General features: G+C 40.7%; 1 protein-coding gene across 1 annotated transcript in view; it reads left to right on the top strand.

Moving 5' to 3' along the window:
* LOC144606191 (thrombospondin type-1 domain-containing protein 7A-like) overlaps nucleotides 1-22,832 on the top strand; it is a 306,928-nt gene that overhangs the window by 178,697 nt on the left and 105,399 nt on the right. The window contains exons 5-6 of the mRNA XM_078422057.1: nucleotides 9,383-9,538; nucleotides 10,177-10,380. Of these exons, the coding sequence (XP_078278183.1) occupies nucleotides 9,383-9,538; nucleotides 10,177-10,380 (360 nt within the window). The remainder of the gene's footprint in view (nucleotides 1-9,382; nucleotides 9,539-10,176; nucleotides 10,381-22,832) is intronic.

The following is a 22,832-nucleotide window of genomic DNA, read 5'->3' on the forward strand; positions in this document are numbered from 1 at the left end:
TCCCTTGTCCTGCCTCCGTACCTGTTGGTACTTTGGTCACACTTGATCGCTCCGCTCCTGAATCTACCATGAACACCGTATCTTCTCCTTGGGGTCCTATTTTTAAATTTACCAGGGGCTCCCTTCTATAATCCCTCGACCCCAAGGACGGGAACCCCTGACCCCCCTATTCATTTTCCATCACTTTCTAATTCTGCTTCATTCTCACAGTTTTGTCTTCTCTCTGATGCCTGCTGATTACTCGCCTGTGTTTCTGCGTTGCTGTCTCCCTCATACTCCTCATTTGCTGCCTGACGGGTCCCATAAATCTTTCTGTTCCTGAGGTCCTGCAGCCTTTTGATGTCTGCTTCCAGTTCCCGTGCTTCTTGCTTCATCCATTCCTTTTCTCGCTGCCCCCTTCTCTGTCTATATTCCTTTATGTCTTGCTCATCGTTCCAAGTTGTGACTTCTCCCTCTATCTCCACTATTCCCTTTTACCAAAAGGCACTGCTTTGTTCCGTCCTGGCCGGAATAGGGAGGGGGATACCCAGGGTCCCTTAGGCTGGGGTACAGAGTTGATTTTTTTTTCCTGAAGCTCCTGAATTTCATGCTGTTTTGGAGGTCTTTCACCCTTGTTTGGGGTGGTATTCTTTTCCTGCTATGCTTTCCTCAGCCTTTCTCCTTCTATTCTAAACAATTTAAGTACATCTAGTTCTTTTTCCTTTTTCGTTACTCTGGTTTCTGATTTATCCTTAGGCTTATAGTTCTTAATTAACACTCCCATTTCATCACACATGTTTATATCAAAATATAAATATATCAAAATTTATATCAAAATTTATATCATATTTATATCATTCCGTGGGCCTTTTCGTAACCAATTTTTTTCGTCCTTTTTTTTCCATTTCTCAGTGTTTTTTTAAAAATATCTTCTTTGGATACGGGGAACTTCCTACTTAGTAGTTCAACTGCAGTTATTTTATTCATTGTATTCGTCTTATGTTATGTTAGTGCACTTGGTCAGTCAGTTTAAATGCAGTCCTTGTTCTCACTCCGTTCTGTCTCTATAGTCACTATGCTACGCTATTTCTATCTTCTATAGTTCTACTATATTCCTTTAATATTTATTCCGAGGCATCGGCAAGCCTGTGATTCCTGCGATTCTTTCAGGATTTATTCTTTGCTTTCCCCTTACAAGCATAACAACTTTCCTCCAGATTAGGGGAAGCTTTTGAATTAACAAACATTTAATGCCTGCCATACTCAATCCTCATCGGAGCCCAGTCGTGGCCACCAGACTGAACTCCCTTTGATCGGGTATTTCTGCCACTCAAAATAACAGAGTTGAATCATTTTTGTCTTCTCCAATCCCTGGGTTTTTCCCTGCCCCCAATGGCTCAGCATTCGCCCCAACGGACTATCAGGCGGAATGCGGGGGTTGGGCTCACCGCCCTTCCCCTCCCCTTTTGGGCTTTCCGTTTTCACTGCCCATCCTCCCGATCGGAATTCCCCTCCGATCTTTTATCTTCCCGATCGGAATTCCCCTCCGATCTTAGCTGTAATCGCCCAAGTAGTACTTAATAGTCAGTTTTCTTACCCGGGTCCTGTGCACAAGAATCACTCGATGAAGCTCCTCGTGGTTTCCTGCTACTCCCACTTGTTTCTCGAGTCTCTGGTTCAGGTATCACTCGCTCAAACCGCTGACGGCAAGCAAGGAGTCTGAGACCGCTGAACTCAGCGGGGTGCACCGTCCCTTCTTCCGTATACTCTCGTCAGCCGGCCGGAGTGGCGATCTCAGACGAGCCCCCAAGCTGTGAGATGCAAATATGAGTGCTCACAATCACGATGCTCGAGACAATCTAGAGAAACAAGTATAGTTTATTTGCAAGTCTGCAGAGTTGGGTGCCTCCCAAAACGTTCCCACACACTTTAAAAGAAGTGTTCTGGAGGAAGCCGCTGATTGGTGGAAGCGGACTAGAGGAAGCAGCTGATTGGGCGTAACCCCGGGGTTGTAATTCTGCTTTTTGTTCGTACTTTTAGTTAAGGGTTCAGTGAGTTAAGGGTTCAGTGAGTTAAGGGTTCAGTGAGTTAAGGGTTCAGTGAGTTAAGGGTTCAGTAAGTTAAGGGTTCAGTGAGTTAAGGGTTCAGTAAGTTAAGGGTTCAGTGAGTTAAGGGTTCAGTAAGTTAAGGGTTCAGTGAGTTAAGGGTTCAGTGCTTTTTAGTAAAGGTACAGTTTAAAGGATTAAGAGGGATTTGATTTAATTTGGGGGTAAGACATGTCAGATGAGATCGGCCCCGTGGAATGCTCATCCTGCAACATGTGGGAGATCAGGGATATTGTCGGTGTCCCTGATGACTACGTGTGCAGGAAGTGTGTCCAGCTGCAGCTCCTGGCAAACCGCATTGAACGGTTGGAGCTGCGGTTGGACTCATTCTGGAGCATCCACGATGCTGAGAAGGTTGTGGATAGCACGTATAGCGAGTTGGCCACACCACAAGTAAAAGATAAGCGGACAGAAAGGAAACGGGTGGCCACTAGCCAGCGTAGCAGTAGGCAGGTAGTGCTGGAGTCCCCTGCGGTCATCTCCCTCCTAAACAGATATGCCATTTTGGATACTGTTGGGGGAGATGGCTCATCAGGGGAAGGCAGCAGCAGCCAAGTTCATGGTACCGTGGGTGGCTCTGCGGCAAAAGAGGGGAGGAAAAAGAGTGGAAGGGCTATAGTGATAGGGGATTCAATTGTAAGGGGAATAGATAGGCGTTTCTGCGGCCGCAAACGAGACTCCAGGATAGTATGTTGCCTCCCTGGTGCAAGGGTCAGGGATATCTCTGAGCGGCTGCAGGACATTCTGAAGGGGGAGGGTGAGCAGCCAGTTGTCGTGGTGCACGTTGGCACCAACGATTTAGGTAAAAAACGGGATGAGGCCCTACAAGGTGAATTTAGAGAGCTAGGAGATAAACTAAAAAGTAGGACCTCAAAGGTAATAATCTCTGGATTACTACCAGTGCCACGTGCTAGTCAGAGTAGGAATAGGAGGATATTTCAGATGAATACGTGGCTTGAAAAATGGTGCAAGGGGGAGGGATTCAAATTTTTAGGACATTGGAACCAGTTCTGGGAGAGGTGGGACCAGTACAAACAGGACGGTCTGCACCTGAGCTGGAATGGAACCAATGTCCTAGGGGGAGTGTTTGCTAGTGCTGTCGGGGAGGATTTAAACTAATGTGGCAGGGGGATGGGAGCAGGAGCAGAGAGACAGAGGGGTGTAAAATGAGGGTAGAAGCAACAGGTAGCAAGGTGAAAAGTAAAAGTGGCAGGCAGACAAATCCAGGGCAAAAATCAAAAAGGGCCACTTTTCAACATAATTGTATAAGGGGTAAGAGAGTGGTAAAAACAAGCCTGAAGGCTTTGTGTCTCAATGCAAGGAGTATACGTAATAAGGTGGATGAATTAAATGTGGAGATAGTTATTAATGATTATGATATAGTTGGGATTACGGAGACATGGCTCCAGGGTGACCAAGGCTGGGAGCTCAACATCCAGGGATATTCTATATTCAGGCGGGATAGACAGAAAGGAAAAGGAGGTGGGGTAGCGTTACTGGTTAGAGAGGAGATTAAAGCAGTGGAAAGGAAGGACATTAGCTTGGAGGAAGTGGAATCGATATGGGTAGAGCTACGAAACACTAAGGGGCAGAAAACGCTGGTGGGAGTTGTGTACAGGCCACCTAACAGCAGTAGTGAGGTTGTGGATGGCATCAAGCAGGAAATTAGAAATGCATGTACTAAAGGTGCAGCAGTTATAATGGGTGACTTCAATCTACATATAGATTGGGTGAACCAAACTGGCAGGGGTGCTGAGGAAGAGGATTTCTTGGAATGTTTGAGAGATGGTTTTCTAAACCAACATGTCGAGGAACCAACGAGAGAACAGGCCATTCTAGACTGGGTATTGAGTAATGAGGAAGGGTTAGTTAGTAGTCTTGTTGTGCGAGGCCCCTTGGGCAAGAGTGATCATAATATGGTAGAGTTCTTCATTAGGATGGAGAGTGACAAAGTCGATACAGAAACAAGTGTTCTGAACTTAAAGAAAGGTAACTTTGAGGGTATGAGGCGTGAATTGTCCAAGATAGACTGGCGATTGATGCTGAAAGGGTTGACGGTGGACATGCAATGGAAGGCATTTAAAGGTCGCATGGATGAACTACAACAAGTGTTCATCCCAGTTTGGCAAAAGAACAAACCAGGAAAGGTAGTGCATCCGTGGCTAACAAGGGAAATCAAGGATAGTATTAAAACAAAAGATGAAGCATACAGATTAGCCAGAAAAAGTAGCATACCAGAGGACTGGGAGAAATTCAGAGTCCAGCAGAGGAGGACAAAGGGCTTAATTAGGAAAGGGAAAATAGATTATGAGGGAAAACTGGCAAGGAACATAAAAACAGACTGCAAAAGCTTTTACAGATATGTCAAGAGAAAAAGATTAGTTAAGGCAAATGTAGGTCCCTTGCAGTCGGAAACAGGTGAATTGATCATAGGGTACAAGGAGATGGCAGACCAATTGAACAAATACTTTGGTTCTGTCTTCACAAAGGAAGACATAAACCGTCTGCCGGAAATAGCGGGGGACCGGTGGTCTAATGAGATGGATGAACTGAGGGAAATTCAGGTCAGTCGGGAAGTGGTGTTAGGTAAATTAAATGGATTGAAGGCAGATAAATCCCCAGGGCCAGATAGGCTGCATCCCAGAGTGCTTAAGGAGGTAGCCTCAGAAATAGTGGATGCATTAGTGATAATTTTTCAAAACTCTTTAGATTCTGGAGTAGTTCCTGAGGACTGGAGGGTAGCTAATGTAACCCCACTTTTTAAAAAGGGAGGGAGAGAGAAAACGGGGAATTATAGACCAGTTAGCACATTTGGAACGTGGTGAAATCATCGGACAAAGTCAGCATGGATTTACCAAAGGCAAATCATGTCTGACGAATCTTATAGAATTTTTCGAGGATGTAACTAGTAGAGTGGATAAGGGAGAACCAGTCGATGTGTTATATCTGGACTTTCAGAAGGCCTTCGACAAGGTCCCACATAGGAGATTGGTGTACAAACTTAAAGCACACGGTATTGAGGGTTCAGTGTTGAGGTGGATAGAAAATTGGTTGGCGGACAGGAAGCAAAGAGTAGGAATAAACGGGTCCTTTTCGGAATGGCAGGCAGTGACTAGTGGGGTACCGCAAGGCTCAGTGCTGGGACCCCAGTTATTTACAGTGTATATTAATGATTTGGACGAGGGAATTGAATGCAACATCTCTAAGTTTGCGGATGACACGAAGCTGGGTGGCAGTGTTAGCTGCGAGGAGGATGCTAGGAGGCTGCAGAGTGACTTGGATAGATTAGGCGAGTGGGCAAATGCATGGCAGATGCAATATAATGTGGATAAATGTGAGGTTATCCACTTTGGCGGCAAGAACAGGAAAGCAGAGTATTACCTGAATGGTGACCGATTGGGAGAAGGGGAGATGCAACGTGACCTGGGTGTCATGGTGCACCAATCATTGAAAGCAAGCATGCAGGTGCAGCAGGCAGTGAAGAAAGCGAATGGTATGTTGGCATTCATAGCAAGAGGATTTGAGTTTAGGAGCAGGGAGGTTCTGCTGCAGTTGTACAGGGCCTTGGTGAGACCGCACCTGGAGTATTGTGTGCAGTTTTGGTCTCCTAACCTGAGGAAAGACGTTCTTGCCTTAGAGGGAGTACAGAAAAGGTTCACCAGATTAATCCCTGGGATGGCGGGACTTGCATATGAGGAAAGACTGGATAGACTGGGCTTGTACTCGCTGGAATTTAGAAGACTGAGGGGGGATCTTATAGAAACATATAAAATTCTTAAGGGGTTGGAGAGGCTAGATGCGGGAAGATTGTTCCCGATGTTGGGGGAGTCCAGAACCAGGGGTCACAGCTTAAGGATAAGGGGGAAGTCTTTTAGGACCGAGATGAGAAAACATTTCTTCACACAGAGAGTGGTGAGTCTGTGGAATTCTCTGCCACAGAAGGTAGTTGAGGCCAATTCATTGGCTTTTTATAAGAGGGCCCTTTTTGCTAAAGGGATCAGGGGGTATGGAGAGAAGGCAGGTACAGGCTACTGAGCTGGATGATCAGCCATGATCATATTGAATGGCGGTGCAGGCTCGAAGGGCCGAATGGCCTACTCCTGCACCTATTTTCTATGTTTCTATGTTTCTCCCCTGTCGAGACACACCGAGGTCGGGAAAATCCCTTCTTTTTATTCACTTCAATTTACAATTGTCACACCTTTAATTCCATGTCACACCTTTAATTCCTCCCCTTCGGGCTCCTTCCAATCGGAGCACTGAGGTGCACAATCTACCGTCATCGCCCCTGTTGCCTCCCACATCATACATCGCATGTGCATTTAAATGAGACATCTTGTCATGATGGGCGTTTTTGTAATATTCATTTATCTCATTAGGCAAGCGCAGTACAGAGTAGTTCATGCCCTTTCCCCCAGTTCTCTGGCTATTTTGCCCTCTCCCCTAGTTCTCTGATTATCTTGCCCTTTCTCCTAGTAGTCTGATTATCTTCTAACACTTGTCCTTGGAATGTCACTATTTGTTCTTGCGGTTTTTTTTCTAGCCGAGCATGGTCGGGTCAGCTATTTCTCAGGGTCCTTAGTCTAAATCAATGATCCCTTTTTTACCCCTCTCTCACACTTATGTTCTTATGAAGATTTGTAGGTATTGGAGTTGTTAATATGGGTATTGCAGTTTTTTCGTGACACCTCCTTGACATTTAGTCTGAAGAATCTTATCCATTGGGATATAGTTGATACCCTGCAACCTATCACGGCTTGGCTCCTGGAGCACCCACTGCCATATATTAATTTATTGAGAACCTTCAGTGCCATTTAGAATTAATCACACATTGGAATAGATCAAATTGACTTTGAGGATTATGTAAAATATTTTGTACTTTTTCTGACTTTGTTTCCATTGAAGTCAGAATATTTGCATTATTTTTTGTAACACTGTTACACAAAGTTAAACGCTCCCCATCTGTTGCTAAATCACATTTATTAAATTATTTTAAACAGTTCAAAGTGATGCAAATTTCCCCAATTTACACAAGTATTGCTCTATCTTCTCCTCTTCCATGTTTCTTCTATCCTCCCTCCCCCCCTCACCATCTGTGGAGACACGAGACACAGCAGGTGCTGGGATCTGGTAGAAAATAAAGTTGGCGGAACACAGTGGGTCAGCCTGTATCTGTGGAAGCAAAGTGACAGTCGCCATTTTGGGTCGAGAGCCGAAATCTGTCCACAGATGCTGCCTGACCCATTGATTGGCCCAGCAGTGTGTTCTATTGCTTCTTGCAACTTCTCTGAAATCCCTTGTGCTCTGTTAACACTGTTCTTGCATTCTGCTTATTTTCCACTCTTCAAATTCACCTGAACATTTTGTTCAGTCTGAAGAAGGGTCTCGACCCGAAACGTCGCCCATTCCTTCTCTCCTGAGATGCTGCCTGACCTGCTGAGTTACTCCAGTATTTTGTGAACATTTTCATTGATTCTCCAATTCGTTTTCTTGCCAGAAATCCATCGAGATCTTTACTTATGTTTTCTCTCCTCAATTCACAGTGATTCTCATCTGCATTTATCTTTGATAAATTTGTTACATAAAATAATACAGTAACAATAGAGAAAAACTCCAAATTCCTGCAAGCTTGGATCTATGGTGCCAGATTTGCATACTTTCGGATATTATTCCTATTATTACCCCCTCAGGTTTTGATTAATAATCTTTTTAAATGTTACACAGTACCATAATTGGTTTTCCTGTTTATGTGATAAGTTAAAAAAGGACAGGAAACAGGACGCCAGTGAGTCTGAAGGCAGCACAGTAAACAAGTTTAAAGGAAGCAGGGATAATAGGTCTTGGTAAGTTTAGAAAGAGTGTGAGAAATGTCACCGGGTGACCAAAATGTGCAGTCATCAGGATATCCAAATAATAAGATGGTGAATTATTAGAATTCGCTATCTTATTAGCATTATTAGATAGTGAATTATTATGTATTTTTGTTGTGCAGTATTTGAATAATTTGAGGCGTGTGGAGGGTGTTTCATGCTGAAGTGCACATAATTAACTTTTGTCATGTGGTTCCTAAATCACTGGGGCTTTCATTAACTAGTTAATGTCGATTGAGTAATATGGTTAAATAAGATCACCAACTAGTTAATATCGATTAGTATGATTAGTATATATATATATATTTGTGTGTGTGTGTGTGTGTATAGTGTCTGTATGTATATATTACAGTACAAATGTTTTCTCTAATTAAATACATGACACCATTAATTCCTATGTTACCTTTCTATCCTGGCACATACCAGTTCCCTGTTGTCCCAATGTAATGAATGGGATTGATTTTAAAATATCATTTTTTTTGTGGCTTCAGGAATGGTTTCATCAGGTCAGCACAACTGGCCAAGGAAGTCTTGCAATCGCGTAAAACTTACATAAGTAACTTAGGCCATGATTTTATAGAACGTCTCTGCTGCATTAATGGTATATGGTTGTAGAGGCAACATTATCAATAATTTAAGACCACTTCAGCATTCCTTAAATATACATCATTAAGGATTGTATTTATTTAAGTTTTTTATTTGTTGAGGTTTTTCATACCTATAAAGAAAGGAATCATCCGGTGAATTATTTGGTGAAGAGAAAAAGGTAGTGGAAGATGGTCCAAAAGCTTCTTTCTCTCCTGTCACCACTTGCCCACCTGATTCTGCCACTTATCCTGAGCAGTGTTGAAAGGATATCAGGAAGTCTCCTTTTCCACCTTCAGGAAACCTGAGACATTTTTTTAATATGCAAGGATGTGGAGAATGTTTGCAATTCTTGACTGTGTTGAAGAATAACTAAAACTAAATGATAGCAAAATCATCAGATGGATGAACTTTATTGCACTGATGCAAATGACCATAGAGCAGTACAGAACAAGAGCATGTCCTTCAGCCCACAATGTCTGTGCTGAACATGATGACAAGGCCAACTCTTCACTGCCTGCACATAATCCACATTCCTCACTTCCCTGTATATCAATATGCCTATCCAAGAGCCTCGTCAATGCCAAAGTCTTCTTCTTTATTAGATTTTTAGCAGTGCACTATGGTGATCATAGGTAATTACGTTAATGGGAATTTTTGCAAATCAATCGTTCCAAAAGCAAATAAACTGACCCACTCACAAGATCAAGTTACTACTCACCATTCAAAGTACACTGAAAGAAGATTTTTTTGTTGATAAATTCAGGTTATTAAAAGAGACATTTTTACTTGTTATATCTAATGTATAAATTAACATACATCTCATTTTGTTTATATTGTCAGCTTCAAAACCTGTTGATAACAAGATATGCAAAGGACCCACACCAAGCACCACACAGATGTGTCAAATAACCTGCCCCATTGAATGTGAAGTATCATCTTGGACTGCTTGGGGACCATGTACCTATGAAAGCTGCCAGGATCCACAAGGAAAAAAAGGCAAGTTGAATCTATAATTTTAACAAAATTTAACAAAATTTAGTACATTTATGCACATTTATAAATTAAACATTTCCAATCAGCTGGTGCATGGAGGAAATCACCTCCTATTTTGGAACCTGCATGGTAAACATTTTCTACGGTAGGAGTAATAGAAGAGTTAAATTACAAATAAAGTATTTTATTCAGAAAAAGACACAAAGTTCTGGAGTAACTCAGCAGGCCAGTCAGCATTTCTGGAGCACATGGATAGGTGATGTTTTGGGTCGGGACCTGTCTTCAAACTTGGTGTTTTCAGGTTGTTTTCAAAGAACAGTGTCTTTGTGTTAATTTTAACATAATGCAATGATGAAATTCTACTAAAAGCAAATGCACCCAGGCAACCTTTAAGTTAATCAGTGCAGATGTTTTGAGTTTAAATTACCGACTAAAACTAAGTAAAGTCGTTCATTTGAAAATATTCCCCTTTATGAGGCTGTGGAATTACTGATCCTGTTGAAGGCTTTCCTTGGGCATTGAGTTTAAAAGAAAATGTACACAAGCCATTGCTTAGACTAGATATACATTAGTCTCTTTCTCATGGCTGTTTTACATTTTGTGAACAGAAAAGTGAAATGTAAATTTATGCCTTCTTATAGGATTTAAATTGCGGAAACGACAAATTACCAATGAGCCCACTGGTGGGATTGGGAACTGTCCACACTTACATGAAGCTATCCTTTGTGATGACCCATCCTGTTACAACTGGCAGATTGTGAAATTAGGTGAATGCTTACCTGACAATGGCAGTGAATGTGGACCAGGAATCCAAACGCCAGAAGTTCAATGTGTCAACAGCAACAGTAAGTCTGTTTCACCTATTTTATAAATGAACATCCAAGGTTGTGTTTTCACTTGAATGATGAAGCACAACTTTTTCATCTACCAGGCAGATTACATGGTGGACTGAGCTTCTCATTTATAGCTGCCTCTGCTGTTGCATGGCAACGTCTTAATTCTCTGACTGAAGTCTCCTTTGGCTTCAGTCACTGTTTCTGTAAATTATTTACTTGGATTAATATTTAAAATCGATAATAGTTGGCACCTGCATGATGTGTTTTTGTTTTTGATGTGTACATACAGCATCTGATTTCACTCTCTCTGTATTTGTACTTTAGATTGGTTGCTGGAAACTGTGTTACTGTAATTGTGGCTGTGGATGTTGAATCCAAATGAATTCCATGCTGATGGGATAAATGCATCTTGTCTGGTGGTATTAAGCATGCTGTGTGATTGAAGTTAGGGCTCCCTCCATTCTGTTACAAAGAATAATTGGAAAAAGCAGTCAAACTGCTTCAACAATGGCAGTAAACTGGTAACCTCCTGCAGAGTAGAAATATAATAGGTTTAGAGATGCAGCGCGGTAAACAGGGCCCACTTAGTCCTGGATAACTGGCAATCCATGCACACTAACACTATCCTACACACACTGGGAACAATTTATAATTTTTACCAACCCAATCAACTTACAAACCTGTACATCTTTGGAGTTTGGGGGGAAACTATAGCTTCTGGAGAATACCCACGCAGTTCATGGGGAGAATGTACAAACTCCGTACAGGCAGCACCCGAAGTCAGGATCGAACCCAGGTCTCTGGTGCTGCATGGCTAGAGCGCTACGCCATTAGCTGCGCCACTGTGCCGCCCTAATTGTTGGTGTAGAAAATTGAATGGTTACAATGTATATTGGAGGTACCCATCTGAGGTTGGGGCTGAGGCATGTCATTGGGTTTAAAGCATAACTCTTGAGTCACAAGTGTCTCTATGACGTGCAGCTTATAGCCCTTCAAGATATCTAATTTGTTAGAACATGACATTTTATTAAACTAGACCACAGAGAGCATAGAATGACTCCCACTGCGTGCTACTAACTTTAGGGTGATAAAAATAATTGTTATTCTTTGAACTATCATCTGTATTCCTCTTGGGGACATTAGTATCTCCTGCTATGGGCATAAAACTTAACGTGGCAAATGTAATGAGAAAATAGAAACATGAAGACAAATGCAGTTCTTTTACAGAAGGGTGGGCACTTTATCTGCTTAATATATAACATTTTAAATTTCTACCTAACTCCCTAAATTCTCAATACAGAACCTCATCTCTCTTCCTGCTGTTAGTAACAATATGGACCATAGTCTTTGGTTGCTCCCCTTTCAGAATGTCCTGCACCCACTTAATGATATCCTTGACACCAGAGAAGCACCACACCATCCTGGAGTCTCACTGATGGCCACACAACTACCCATCTGTGCCCCTGGCTATTTGTCTCCTTTTCATCTCCAGCTTTTGTCACGATCACCACCCATCTCCAAGCTACCTTTGTCTACCTATTACTTACTATGCTTTACCACAATCATGACTCCCTTTTCCAGCTTTCTCCCCACTACTCCATCAGTCTGGAAAAGAGTCCCAACCTGAAATTTCATATTTATTCCCTCCACAGATGCTGCTTGGCTGCCACGTTCCTCCAGCACTTGAGCTGTTTTCAGGTTAAGATTCCAGCATCTGCTCTCTACTGTTGACCTGAACTTTGATGTACCCTGCCGTTCCACAGAGCCAGCTGTTGATGCCACTGATGTGGCTACTTGCTACTGGTGTAGCTTTTTCCTCATCGCTCACCTTATCAGATATACATGTCAGAGAGGGGAATAGCCACTCCTGAACTTCCTGCCTGCTCCTCCTGGCAGCTAACCGTGTATCTGGCTAAACCCATGGTGTCACCACTTCCCTCAAACTTCAGTCTATGACACCTTCTGCCTCCCGTTTGCTCCTCAGAGAGCCCAATAGCCACTCCTACCTTTATGCTTCAATGGAAAATCCTGCTAACCCCAAGTTAAAAGTGCAGTGTGTAGATACAGAATGTATAGAGAAATATTTATAGTTACTGATACAACTGTGCCTTATTTCCAATGCAGCTGAAAATGATTGGATATCCTAATGAGCATTTTTCAGCCCTGAAGTTCCTGGTAGCCCTAGATTCTTTTTACATCTTTCCAACACGTCCATTGTGAGAGCACAAAGTTAGGGAAGTTCACAATCACGTATGGTTGGAGATGTGCTTAAACATAAAAACACAATAAATAAGAGTATGAGAAAGCAATCAAGCCTGTTCCGCCATTAAAACAACAATGGCTGAATTAATCTTGACCTTAGCACAACTTTTTCTATTCTCTTCGCATAACCTTTGACTTCCTGGTGATTTATCCTACGCCAGGTTAGAACAAACACAGGAAGTTCTTGTCCATTGATTTCTATTTTTGAGTTAATTTAAATGCTTTGAATATTTTAACTATTCTCAACAATTTCAATACAAACATTCAAAGCCTTGAATAGATTTGACAGTTGGCCAAGTTAGGATGCATTATGTCAAAGTCTTTTCAGCCTTTATGCGAGTTCACTTTCGTCCACCACATAATGGCATTCAATTCATGGAAGACCCTGTTGCCATGCAAGATCTATTCTTCGACCGTGGTTTCACTGCTTCCTACCGGAGAAACCATGCAAGGTTATTGTGACCTTTCTCTATAGATCACAGAATAAAACACGTAACCTATTACTGTATAATGTAAAAAAAAAGAATTTTGCTTTACTTTTTGCCATTTCATGAAGAAATGCAATATGGTTGAGCATTAAAATTAGATTAATACATTATTGAATAGTTATTCATCTCTCATTGATCTCAGCCTTGGCTCAGGCTTAACTGTCAAAACTCTGGCTAAGAAGATATTGGTTTAATTCCAACTGCAACAATCTGCACATAATATACACTCGCATTTCAGTGCAACTTTGAGGAACTGTTGAACTGGCGGTGCTGGCTCGAGGGGCCAAATGGCCTCCTCCTGCACCTATTTTCTATGTTTCTATGTTACTGAGAGTGCATGCTTTGTCTCAGAGAAAGAAACACAGGAATCCCAAGCAACTCTTCAAAGGGGAATTCTCTTGAAGTCCTGGGAATATTTATTTTTTAGTGACCATTGCTAAAGCAAGTAATGTCTTCATTTAGAAATCTGTGATGCTAGGACCTTAGTTTGAGTAAATTAGATGGCAAATCTCTGACTATTGTACAGGCAGTTAGTTGATTGTAAAGTTGTTTGAGATAGCCTGTATAAGACATTATACTAATACAAGTCCTTATTCTTTCATTCTTTGCTAAAATGTGTGGCCGCCAGATGGTGCAACATAGGTTGGGCATGATATTGTGTAGATCTCTAAATCCTTTTGTATGGCGTAACAACATAAAAATAGAAGCAAGTTCATTTGGTTCCCTCAAGCCTGATCATTCAATAAAGTGTGCTTAGACTTTCACATAGTGCCACCTCGGGTTACGATTTACTTCCACGAAGTATGATGATGAAATAGTTTCCCGTACACATGGGCTGATTTTCAGTCGTGCATATTGAATAACAGTGTAGATTGTACATTGGAACACATTGCTCTAGGATATAGTTTGAATTCAACCTGAAAATCTTAATTTCATTTCTTAGATCACTCATTAGAGATCTAATGAAAGGTCCGGGACCTGAACTTTGCCTATTTCTCTTTCCACAAATGCTACCTGACCTACTGAGTCATTCTAGCATTTTCAGATACTGCACTCTCCAGCACTAGCATCCAGTGTTGCAGTGCTGTTTTTTTAGGTGCCGGAGCTGTCACTGGTGCCAGAGTGGCTGCTGTTAAATTCCCCGCTGTTTACTTTGGCTTTTTTTTAACGGAGGTGCTGGAGTGGCGCTTTGGTGAGCTCTGCATCCCTGCTAGCATCCTTCAGTTTGATTGTTTTTTCCCTAATATTGGCATGTTGCACCATATAGAAGCAGAACAGATTCACAGCAGGAGAACCACCACGGAACAGCAATATCTGCATTGATAGAAACATAGAAACAGAAAATAGGTGCAGGATTAGGCTATTCAGCCCTTTGAGCCAGCACCGCCATTCAATATGATCATGGCTGATCATCCAGAATCAGTACCATGTTCCTGCTTTCTCCCCATATCCCTTGATTCCATTAGCCGTAAGAGCTATATCTAACTCTCTACTAGGTCATCCTACTATCCTACTAGTCCTACTAGGTCATTTTTGCAGCACAAGAGGAGTAATGCCCTGGAGGAAAGCGAAAGACTTATTTTGGCCCCTGCCAAAGTCTTCAAAAAACTCATGTTTAAAGAAGAGCCATAAATCCAGTCGAACAAATGAAGAGAGGGATCCTCACAAAGGCAATAATGACCAAAAACATCACAAGACTGTGCTTTTGGTTATTATTGCCTTTATTCAGATTGTACTGGGAGATTGTAGTTGTAAGAGAAGAAAATGGTGTCAGGAAGCCACCCGTGGCTTGCAGGTAGGGGATGTAAACTGACTTTGCTTCTGCTGGAAATTGAAAATTAAATAATATGCTGATTGCTGCTGGGGTTATTAAAATTAAAATCGAAATGTTGATTGGAATGATTTAACGTATCTTCAAGTAACCAATAATGATATCTTACAGAGTTTTGGTGCCAAATCTTATGGTTGTCCTTAACAAAGTAATCGGTTGGAACTTTGAGATAATGATAATGGATTCTCATCTGAAAATGATTGATCTTGACTTAATACCAAAGGTAAAGAAAGTTGATCTGATTTCCAACAGACAAGTTGCAAGAAAACAAAAAGAATGCCAGAAATACTGAGGCAGCTTTTGCGGAGAGAAAAACAGTATAAGCCTCGCAGGTCAATGACCAGAGAGGCTTACACTGTTCCGGTAGCTCCAAGAATGTAGGGAAGAATTTAAATTGGAAATCATGTGGAATAAGTCGGATCCTGATTATGTTTTAGTTAGAGTAATGATGCAAATAATTTAAACACAATTATATTCAGCCCAGCAGCAAGTCAGCAATGCATTTAAATTTGGGGGAAAAAATAACCAGCAATTGTTTTTCTGAAGCTGAGAAAACGCTCATACATTCGGTTTATTTTTAGTCAAAAGGGTTGTCTGAATATATATTTACAAGATTAAGGCCATTTGCTGTTTTCTTGTAAAACTGGGTGGATGTAGGGTTGCTGCTGAAAGGTTGCTACCGTAGCAAGTAGATAAATCATAGCTTCAATAAAGCTTCAGTGAAAGTGAGTAAAAAAACAAAAGACTGTTCCTACGCAATTTTGCTCCATGGTTTGCAAGTTTCCAATAAGCAATAACAATTTGATATAATGGTTTTATGTAAGCATGTAGAGAATTCAATTGCATAGAGAACAGTATGCCCAGATTTGTTTCATTAAAATGAACGATTGTGAAGATAGAACTGCAATGTTTGCGGGCTAATTCAAGCAGATTCACATTGAGATTATTTCAACAAAGTGTCACGATGATTCTTTGCACAGTTTTAATATCTAAGTGAACAAATCATGTCAACCATCAACATGGTAATCAACTGGTAAAATTAATGAAAAAGTTACTGGAAACAATTGTATAAAGAAGTTGACTGATGATCGTCATTTATTGCGGGTAGTTCAAATTTTTAATTTTAATGGATTTTCGCATAGTAAATGCATAAAATTAGATATTTGCTTTTTTCCAGGAAACACGTATTTACATATGCAACAGGGAAACACTCAACTGAAATCACATCAAATAAATTTGCATCTTGAACATTAACTGTTAGGTGAACCAGGAAATGCTATTTAATGCTGTTAAATTCCACTTTCCACTGACTGGTTAGCATGCAACAAGAGCTCTTCACTGTAACTCGGTACACGTGACAATAAACTAAACTAAACTAAAATAATTCCTCAGTACTTGTACTCAAATCCCTTTATGATCTTCACCTTTCCTATTCTGTCTATCTCCTTCAGCCTTGCATCTGTGAGCAACCTCTGAGTACTTACTTCAGGTACTATTTTATTTCTTTAGCTTTACCATTGAAAGCAACTCCTTGTTGAGTGCAGCCAGGGCTATCGAGAGCACTTGGCAACATAGAAGCCAAGCATTCCAATCTAACGTCATGACCCCACGAGTGATCTAAACAACTGGATTCAAATGCTCAAAATATTCAAGGGCTGAACCTTTACTAGTGGAGAAGTGGAAAGGAAAAAAACCCCTCATTTTACACCATCATGTATGGTTATAATCTTTTCCAAGCAGTACATATCTAAACGTAGAGCAAAATTGTGGACTATTGTCCACTTGGAAATTGGTTAAAGTGTTTAATTCATTAAGATCATAGGATAGTGATTATACACCGAGGACACATCTACTTTAATGTTAAGTAACAAGTTGTATTTTTTCTTTTTGTTGGCTGTGCTGCTTTACTTTGGCTGCTTTTTGGAATTTGAATTAGCTACTGAAACAGTGGGATTCTGCTTTAACATAATTTGTATTCGATTCCTTTGTAAATCAGTAGACTATAATATGAAGAATAATTTAAATTCCATTTTAAGCCCTTATATTGTGTACAACATTGTACAATATTGATTTTTTGTGTGGCTTGTTTAGGTTCTGTTAAACTATCTCCTGTCATATGTCAACTTTTCAGTAACTAGGATCCAATTCAACAAATTGTACAACTCCAGGTTTCCATTTCAAGCACTACTGTCCACTTGTGCTTGAAATGGAAACCTGGAGTTGTACAATTTGTTGAATTTAAATTTTGCAAAGAATTGGCAAAAAATAGAGCACAAATGCTCTTAATCAAAACAGCCATCCAATGCAATCAATGTGTTTTCTTTGTTGTTGGCTGCGGTTTTTATATCTCCAAATCAATTGAAAAGTAGGAACCAATTTTCACCAATGATGACAACTTACACTTTAGAAAAATGGTAGCGTAAACAAAACACATAATTGGTATCTACCAATTTGATTATGAGGTAGACACACACACCATCTCAGTAAAATCATTGTCACCAAAGGAGAAATTTAAGAACATTGAGTAAGGAATCAGGAGTGGAAGATTTTAAGTTTTTCAGTTTGTTTAGGCAGGTTCACGGTTCCTTGTTCTGTTACTGCTGAAAGACTCCTGTACAGTATACACATGGTATAAAATCATGGGAGGAATAGATCGGGTAGATGCACAGAGTCTCTTACCCAGAGTAGGTGAATCGAGGACCATGTAAAGGGGAAAAAAATTAATAGGAATCTGCGGGGTAACTTTTTCACAAAAGTGTAGCTGGAACATGTTGGCTGGTGTGGCAATTTGGGCCGAAGGGCCTGTTTCCACACTGTATCACTCTATGACTATGACTCTACAGTCCATGTGCACTTAAAATCAGTGCTTGCTAGAACACCATTGACATAGATAGTTACAAAAGAAGATAATGCTTAATTTGTAGAGAAAACACCAATGAGCCTTCAGTATGTTGATGGGAACTTTACTGATTTCAAAATAATAATGATCCCAATTTAAAATGCTGAAAGAGCTTAAAATTAAATATATTTTGCATATTTGAGGCTCTGGTCAAGAATAAGGGGGCATGAGGCAGATATAGACAGCTGGGATCAAGTGCAACACTGGAGGCGTTTTTGGGAACAGGACCATGGAATCAAGGAGGGCAAAAAAGAGACAGGAGATAGCTCTGAGATAATATTAAGGATAACCGCAAGAGATTAGATAAGTACATTCAGGGAAAAGGTTAATAAGAGATAGAATAGAGTCCCTCGACAAAATAGGATAATGCTTAATTTGTAGAGAAAACACTAATGAGCCGTCAATATGTTGATGGGAACTGCAATGGCAGTTTCTATACATTCTCAAAGTCCAACTTCAATAGCCATTGCTGCTCGGGGATGGGGTGGAGATATAGAGTTTAGAGATACATCGCGGAAACAGGCCCTTTCGGCCCACCGGGTCCGTGCCAACCAGCGATCCCCGCACATTAACACTATCCCATACCCACTAGGGACACTTTTTACATTTACCAAGCCAATTAACCTACATACCTGTACCTCTTTGGTGTGTTGGGAGGAAACCGAATATCTAGGAGAAAACCCACGCAGGTCATGGGGAGAACGTACAAACTCCGTATAGACAGCACCCGTAGTCGGGATCGAACCCGGGTCTCTGGCACTGCATTGGCTGAAAGGCAGCAACTCTACCGTTACGCCACCGTGCCGCACTTACGCACTCACCGCACTCTTAAGATAGCAAAAACAAACCTTCTAAACGCTGTTTCTTGATTAATTGGTCTTTATTAAAGTAGCACAAATCAACAGAGTAATTCAAAACTTTTTGTTCTGATCAACTGTTTCTTCTTCAAGCAATACAGTCGAGACCGTGTGGTCATTACCTTGTGTTACAGTGTGAGTGGCATGTGGCGTGGTAAAGAACTGTTTTCTCTCCATCCTCCGAGATTAAAATGACCACCAATCTCCGTGGCTACGCTAGCCTCCTCAGATGTAGACACTCCCCTTTATGTATCAAATCACACCCACAAGCATGCAAAAAAGACAAAAACTAGAAATATTAAACATGGCCATAATATAATGACAGTATCTAATTTAAGCATAAATGGCTCCTACAGGAACTTTACTGATTTCAAAATAATAATTATCCCAATTTAAAATGCTGAAATAACTAAAAATTAAATATATTTTGCATATTTTTGTAACTGGGTGCAACAAAGCCTATGGGACCAGACTAACAGGCCATCTGTGGTAATGAAGATTTGCACACCAGAATTAGCTACTCCTCCAGCCAAGCTGTTCCAGTGCAGTTACCATACTGGAGCTGCTCAATAATGTGGGAAATTTCCAAGGTTTGTTCTGTTCATAAAGACCAATCCATTCCAACTAATTACTTGCTAATACATTTCCTCTCAACAGTCAGCATAGTCATAGATGCTACCATCAAACGAGCTACTAAGCAGCATTTATGCACAACTCACTAGAGTGAAGGGCAAGGCAGGTGGTCATAAGGATGCTTTGATGATGAGAGAAATTGAAGCTCTGGTCAAGAATAAGAAGGAGGCATAGGGCAGGTATAGACAGCTGGGATCAAGTAGGTGAATCGAGGACCAGAGGACATAGGTTTAAGGTGAAGTGAAAAAGATTTATTAGGAACATGAGGGGTAACTTTTTCATACAAAGGTTGTGGTAAATGGAACATGCTGCCATAGGAGGTAGCTGAGGCAGGGACCATCCAAACATTTAAGAAACAATTAGACAGGTACATGGATAGGACAGGTTTGGAGGGATATGGACCAAAAGCAGGCAGGTTTGACTAGTGTAGCTGGGACATGTTGACCAGTGTGGGCAAGATGGGTCAAAGGGCCTGTTTCCACATTATATCACTCTATGACTCTATGACTGTGTCCTAGACTCAGTCATCTTCGAATTGCGTTATCAATTACCTTCGCTCCATCATTTGGTAAATATACAGCTATTCACTGTTGATGTGCAATTTTCAGCATGGACTGAGAGGACAGAAGGGCCTGTTTCCATGTTGTAGCTCTGAAACTAAAAAACGGAGCTTTAAGAACTGAACATACAATATAGTACGGCTTTGATTCATTGTATGCCAAGACTGTTGGTACAAAACAGTCTGCTGGAGAACTCGGTGAATCAGGCAGCATCTGTAAAGGGAAGTGGGCAGTCGATGTTTTAGGTCAAAGCCACAGGACAGATATCCTACTGCTGTTGGTAATCGGCTACCTTCAGTAAAAGATGTTTTGTTGGTTTCTGTCTGTTATTTGCCTCAGTGAGCAGCCACATCAAAGAGCCTTTGGATTTTTGTCATCATATTTTTCTTTCTGTCCTGGCAGTGCTAACTCAGGTGAGATTATACCAGCATGGTATTAGGTTAGTTGGCAGTGGATTTTCCCATTGTGCGAAAGTGCAGAATGTATGATAGCATTTCAAATTGCCCATTTTGCATAACATCCCATCTTTAATGTTCTTGATTTCAGTGGAAATAAATTTTAGGAGGTCTGTAAACAGGTTAATTACCCACCATCACTGTTTTAACATCACTAGATAAGACTAGATCATTCTAATTGTTCTCAACTGACAGGATTTATTGAGTTTCAACAGATCAAAAGACAGCAATGACTGATATCACACTATTTGGGGTTTTTTTAAATTTCAAGCCCAGTGCAATAATGTGAAAGGTGAGCAGGACTTGTACGAAGACAAAGATGGAACGTACAGTTTTTACTGTGAACTGAAATTTGTGGAATGTAGAAAAAAGGAACTGCAAATGCTGTTTTACAAAAGAAGACACAAAGTACTGGAGTAACTCAGCAGGTCAGACAGCATCGCTGAAGAACATGGATAGGCAATGTTTTGGGTCAGGTCTGAAGAAGGATCCCAACCCAAAACATCACCTATCCATATTCTCTTGAAATGCCCATGTCGACCAACATGCCCCATCTGCTCTAGTCCCACCTGCCTGCGTTTGGCCCATATCCCTCAAAACCTTTCCTATTCATGTACTTGTCCAAATGTTTTTTAAACATTGTGATAGTACCTGTCCCATCTACTTCCTCTGGCAGCTCGTTACATCCCTACAAACGTTTATATAAAGGTTGCCTCTCGAGTTTGCATTAAATCTTTTCCCTCCTCACCTTAAATCTTTAAGGTGAAAATACGTGAAAGGTGGGCAAATTGAGGGCTATGGGATGTTGGCACAGAAGAGGAGTTGAGGCCAGCATAGACCAGCCATGATCATATTGAACAGTGGGGCAGGTGACCTATTCATGTTCCAATTTTCTTGTGTCCTGCTACATGATGTCATATGATGTAACCAAGAGAGAATCCATATGAAGAATAAGAAAATAACTGCAGATGCTGGTACAAATCGAAGGTATTTATTCACAAAATGCTGGAGTAACTCAGCAGGTCAGGCAGCATCTCGGGAGAGAAGGAATTCTCCCATTCCTTCTCCCATTCCTTCTCTCCCGAGATGCTGCCTGACCTGCTGAGTTACTCCAGCATTTTGTGAATAAATATCCATATGAAGAAGATATAAGAACCAGCAAGGGATCTTATTTGAAGAAGTGGGGGAGGGGGGGAAACAACATTCTGGAAAAATGTTGATGGGAAAGTATTCAGAATTCTTGTAAAGAAATAGGTGTTGTATGTGGAGTAATCATGTAGTAATATAGGACAATGAATGCAAAAACAGTTTTTAAGAAGGTGTGATGGCAACTTTGAAAGAGTAGGGGGCACAGTGCCTGGGGAAATTTATCATGTCTAAGCATCATGGAAAGAAACATACTTAGGTAATCTTAAATTTAATTGCAATGGGGTAAAGGGAACAGTTGGTCATCCATTAGATGAAGTCGAGGAATTGGAGAGGGGAAGATTCTGAGCTGAGCAGGAGAAGAAATATGTGGACACTTGAGACTAGGCAGGAAAGCTGTTAAGGCAGTTTGACTTATGGTCTATTGTATGTATCTGACCCTGGTGCAAATTTTTGTCCATCATTGGTATATATCACAACAACTGGTATAAAGGCAGGACAGTCTCATAGATTTATCCATCACTAATGAACAGAAAAGCATGTTATTCTTCTGACATAATGTGCTGGAATTCGCAAAATGTGTTAAAATTTTCTGATTCTAAATTCAAAACATTTACGATTTAGTTTAAGTTGCAATAGTTATCTGTGCCAAAATATAGGAAATCTCAGAACACTGACATCTACTCCAGCCAAGCAAGTAGGCAAGTTAAACAATTCTGTAAAAACACCTTTGTAAGATAAGCTAGAAAGTCATTAAGGTTAGACATTTGTCCACATATGAACCACAGCCCACTGGGTCCATTTGTTTTACAAAGTGCTATCAATATTAATCTAAACAGCACTGAGGTCACAAGTTGTAGTCAGAAGGGAATTTCAAAGCAAGAAGTAACACCTCATCAATCTATTGGATTTTTTTGAAGAGGTAATTGGGTCAACAGCTGTAGTCATAAAGTGAATAGATTTTACTGCAATTTTCTTTTGATATTACATACATAGAAATTTATAACAATTCCTCAAATTAGTCATAATTAATGCCAAATTGTACTGATTGAATTGGATTTTTTTGGGGGGAAAAAAGTAGAGCGAAGATAAAAAGATTATTTTGCTTTGAGCCCAGAGAGGTGAATTATCGGGGATTTTCCAAGTATGGTCTTTTTTACACTGTTTTCCAAATAGCTGAAGCAGACATTATATAATGAGTTTGAAAGAGACAATAGTAAGGGGACATTAATAGACTTTAAATTGCAGTGTTCGCTAATACTATGAATAGCTTCATTTAAAAATAAAATATTGAAATAAGACTTAATCCAGATCCTTTAAAATAATAAGA

This window comes from Rhinoraja longicauda, chromosome 2, assembly GCF_053455715.1.
Source record: "Rhinoraja longicauda isolate Sanriku21f chromosome 2, sRhiLon1.1, whole genome shotgun sequence".
In the NCBI taxonomy this organism is placed as follows: Eukaryota; Metazoa; Chordata; class Chondrichthyes; order Rajiformes; family Arhynchobatidae; genus Rhinoraja; species Rhinoraja longicauda.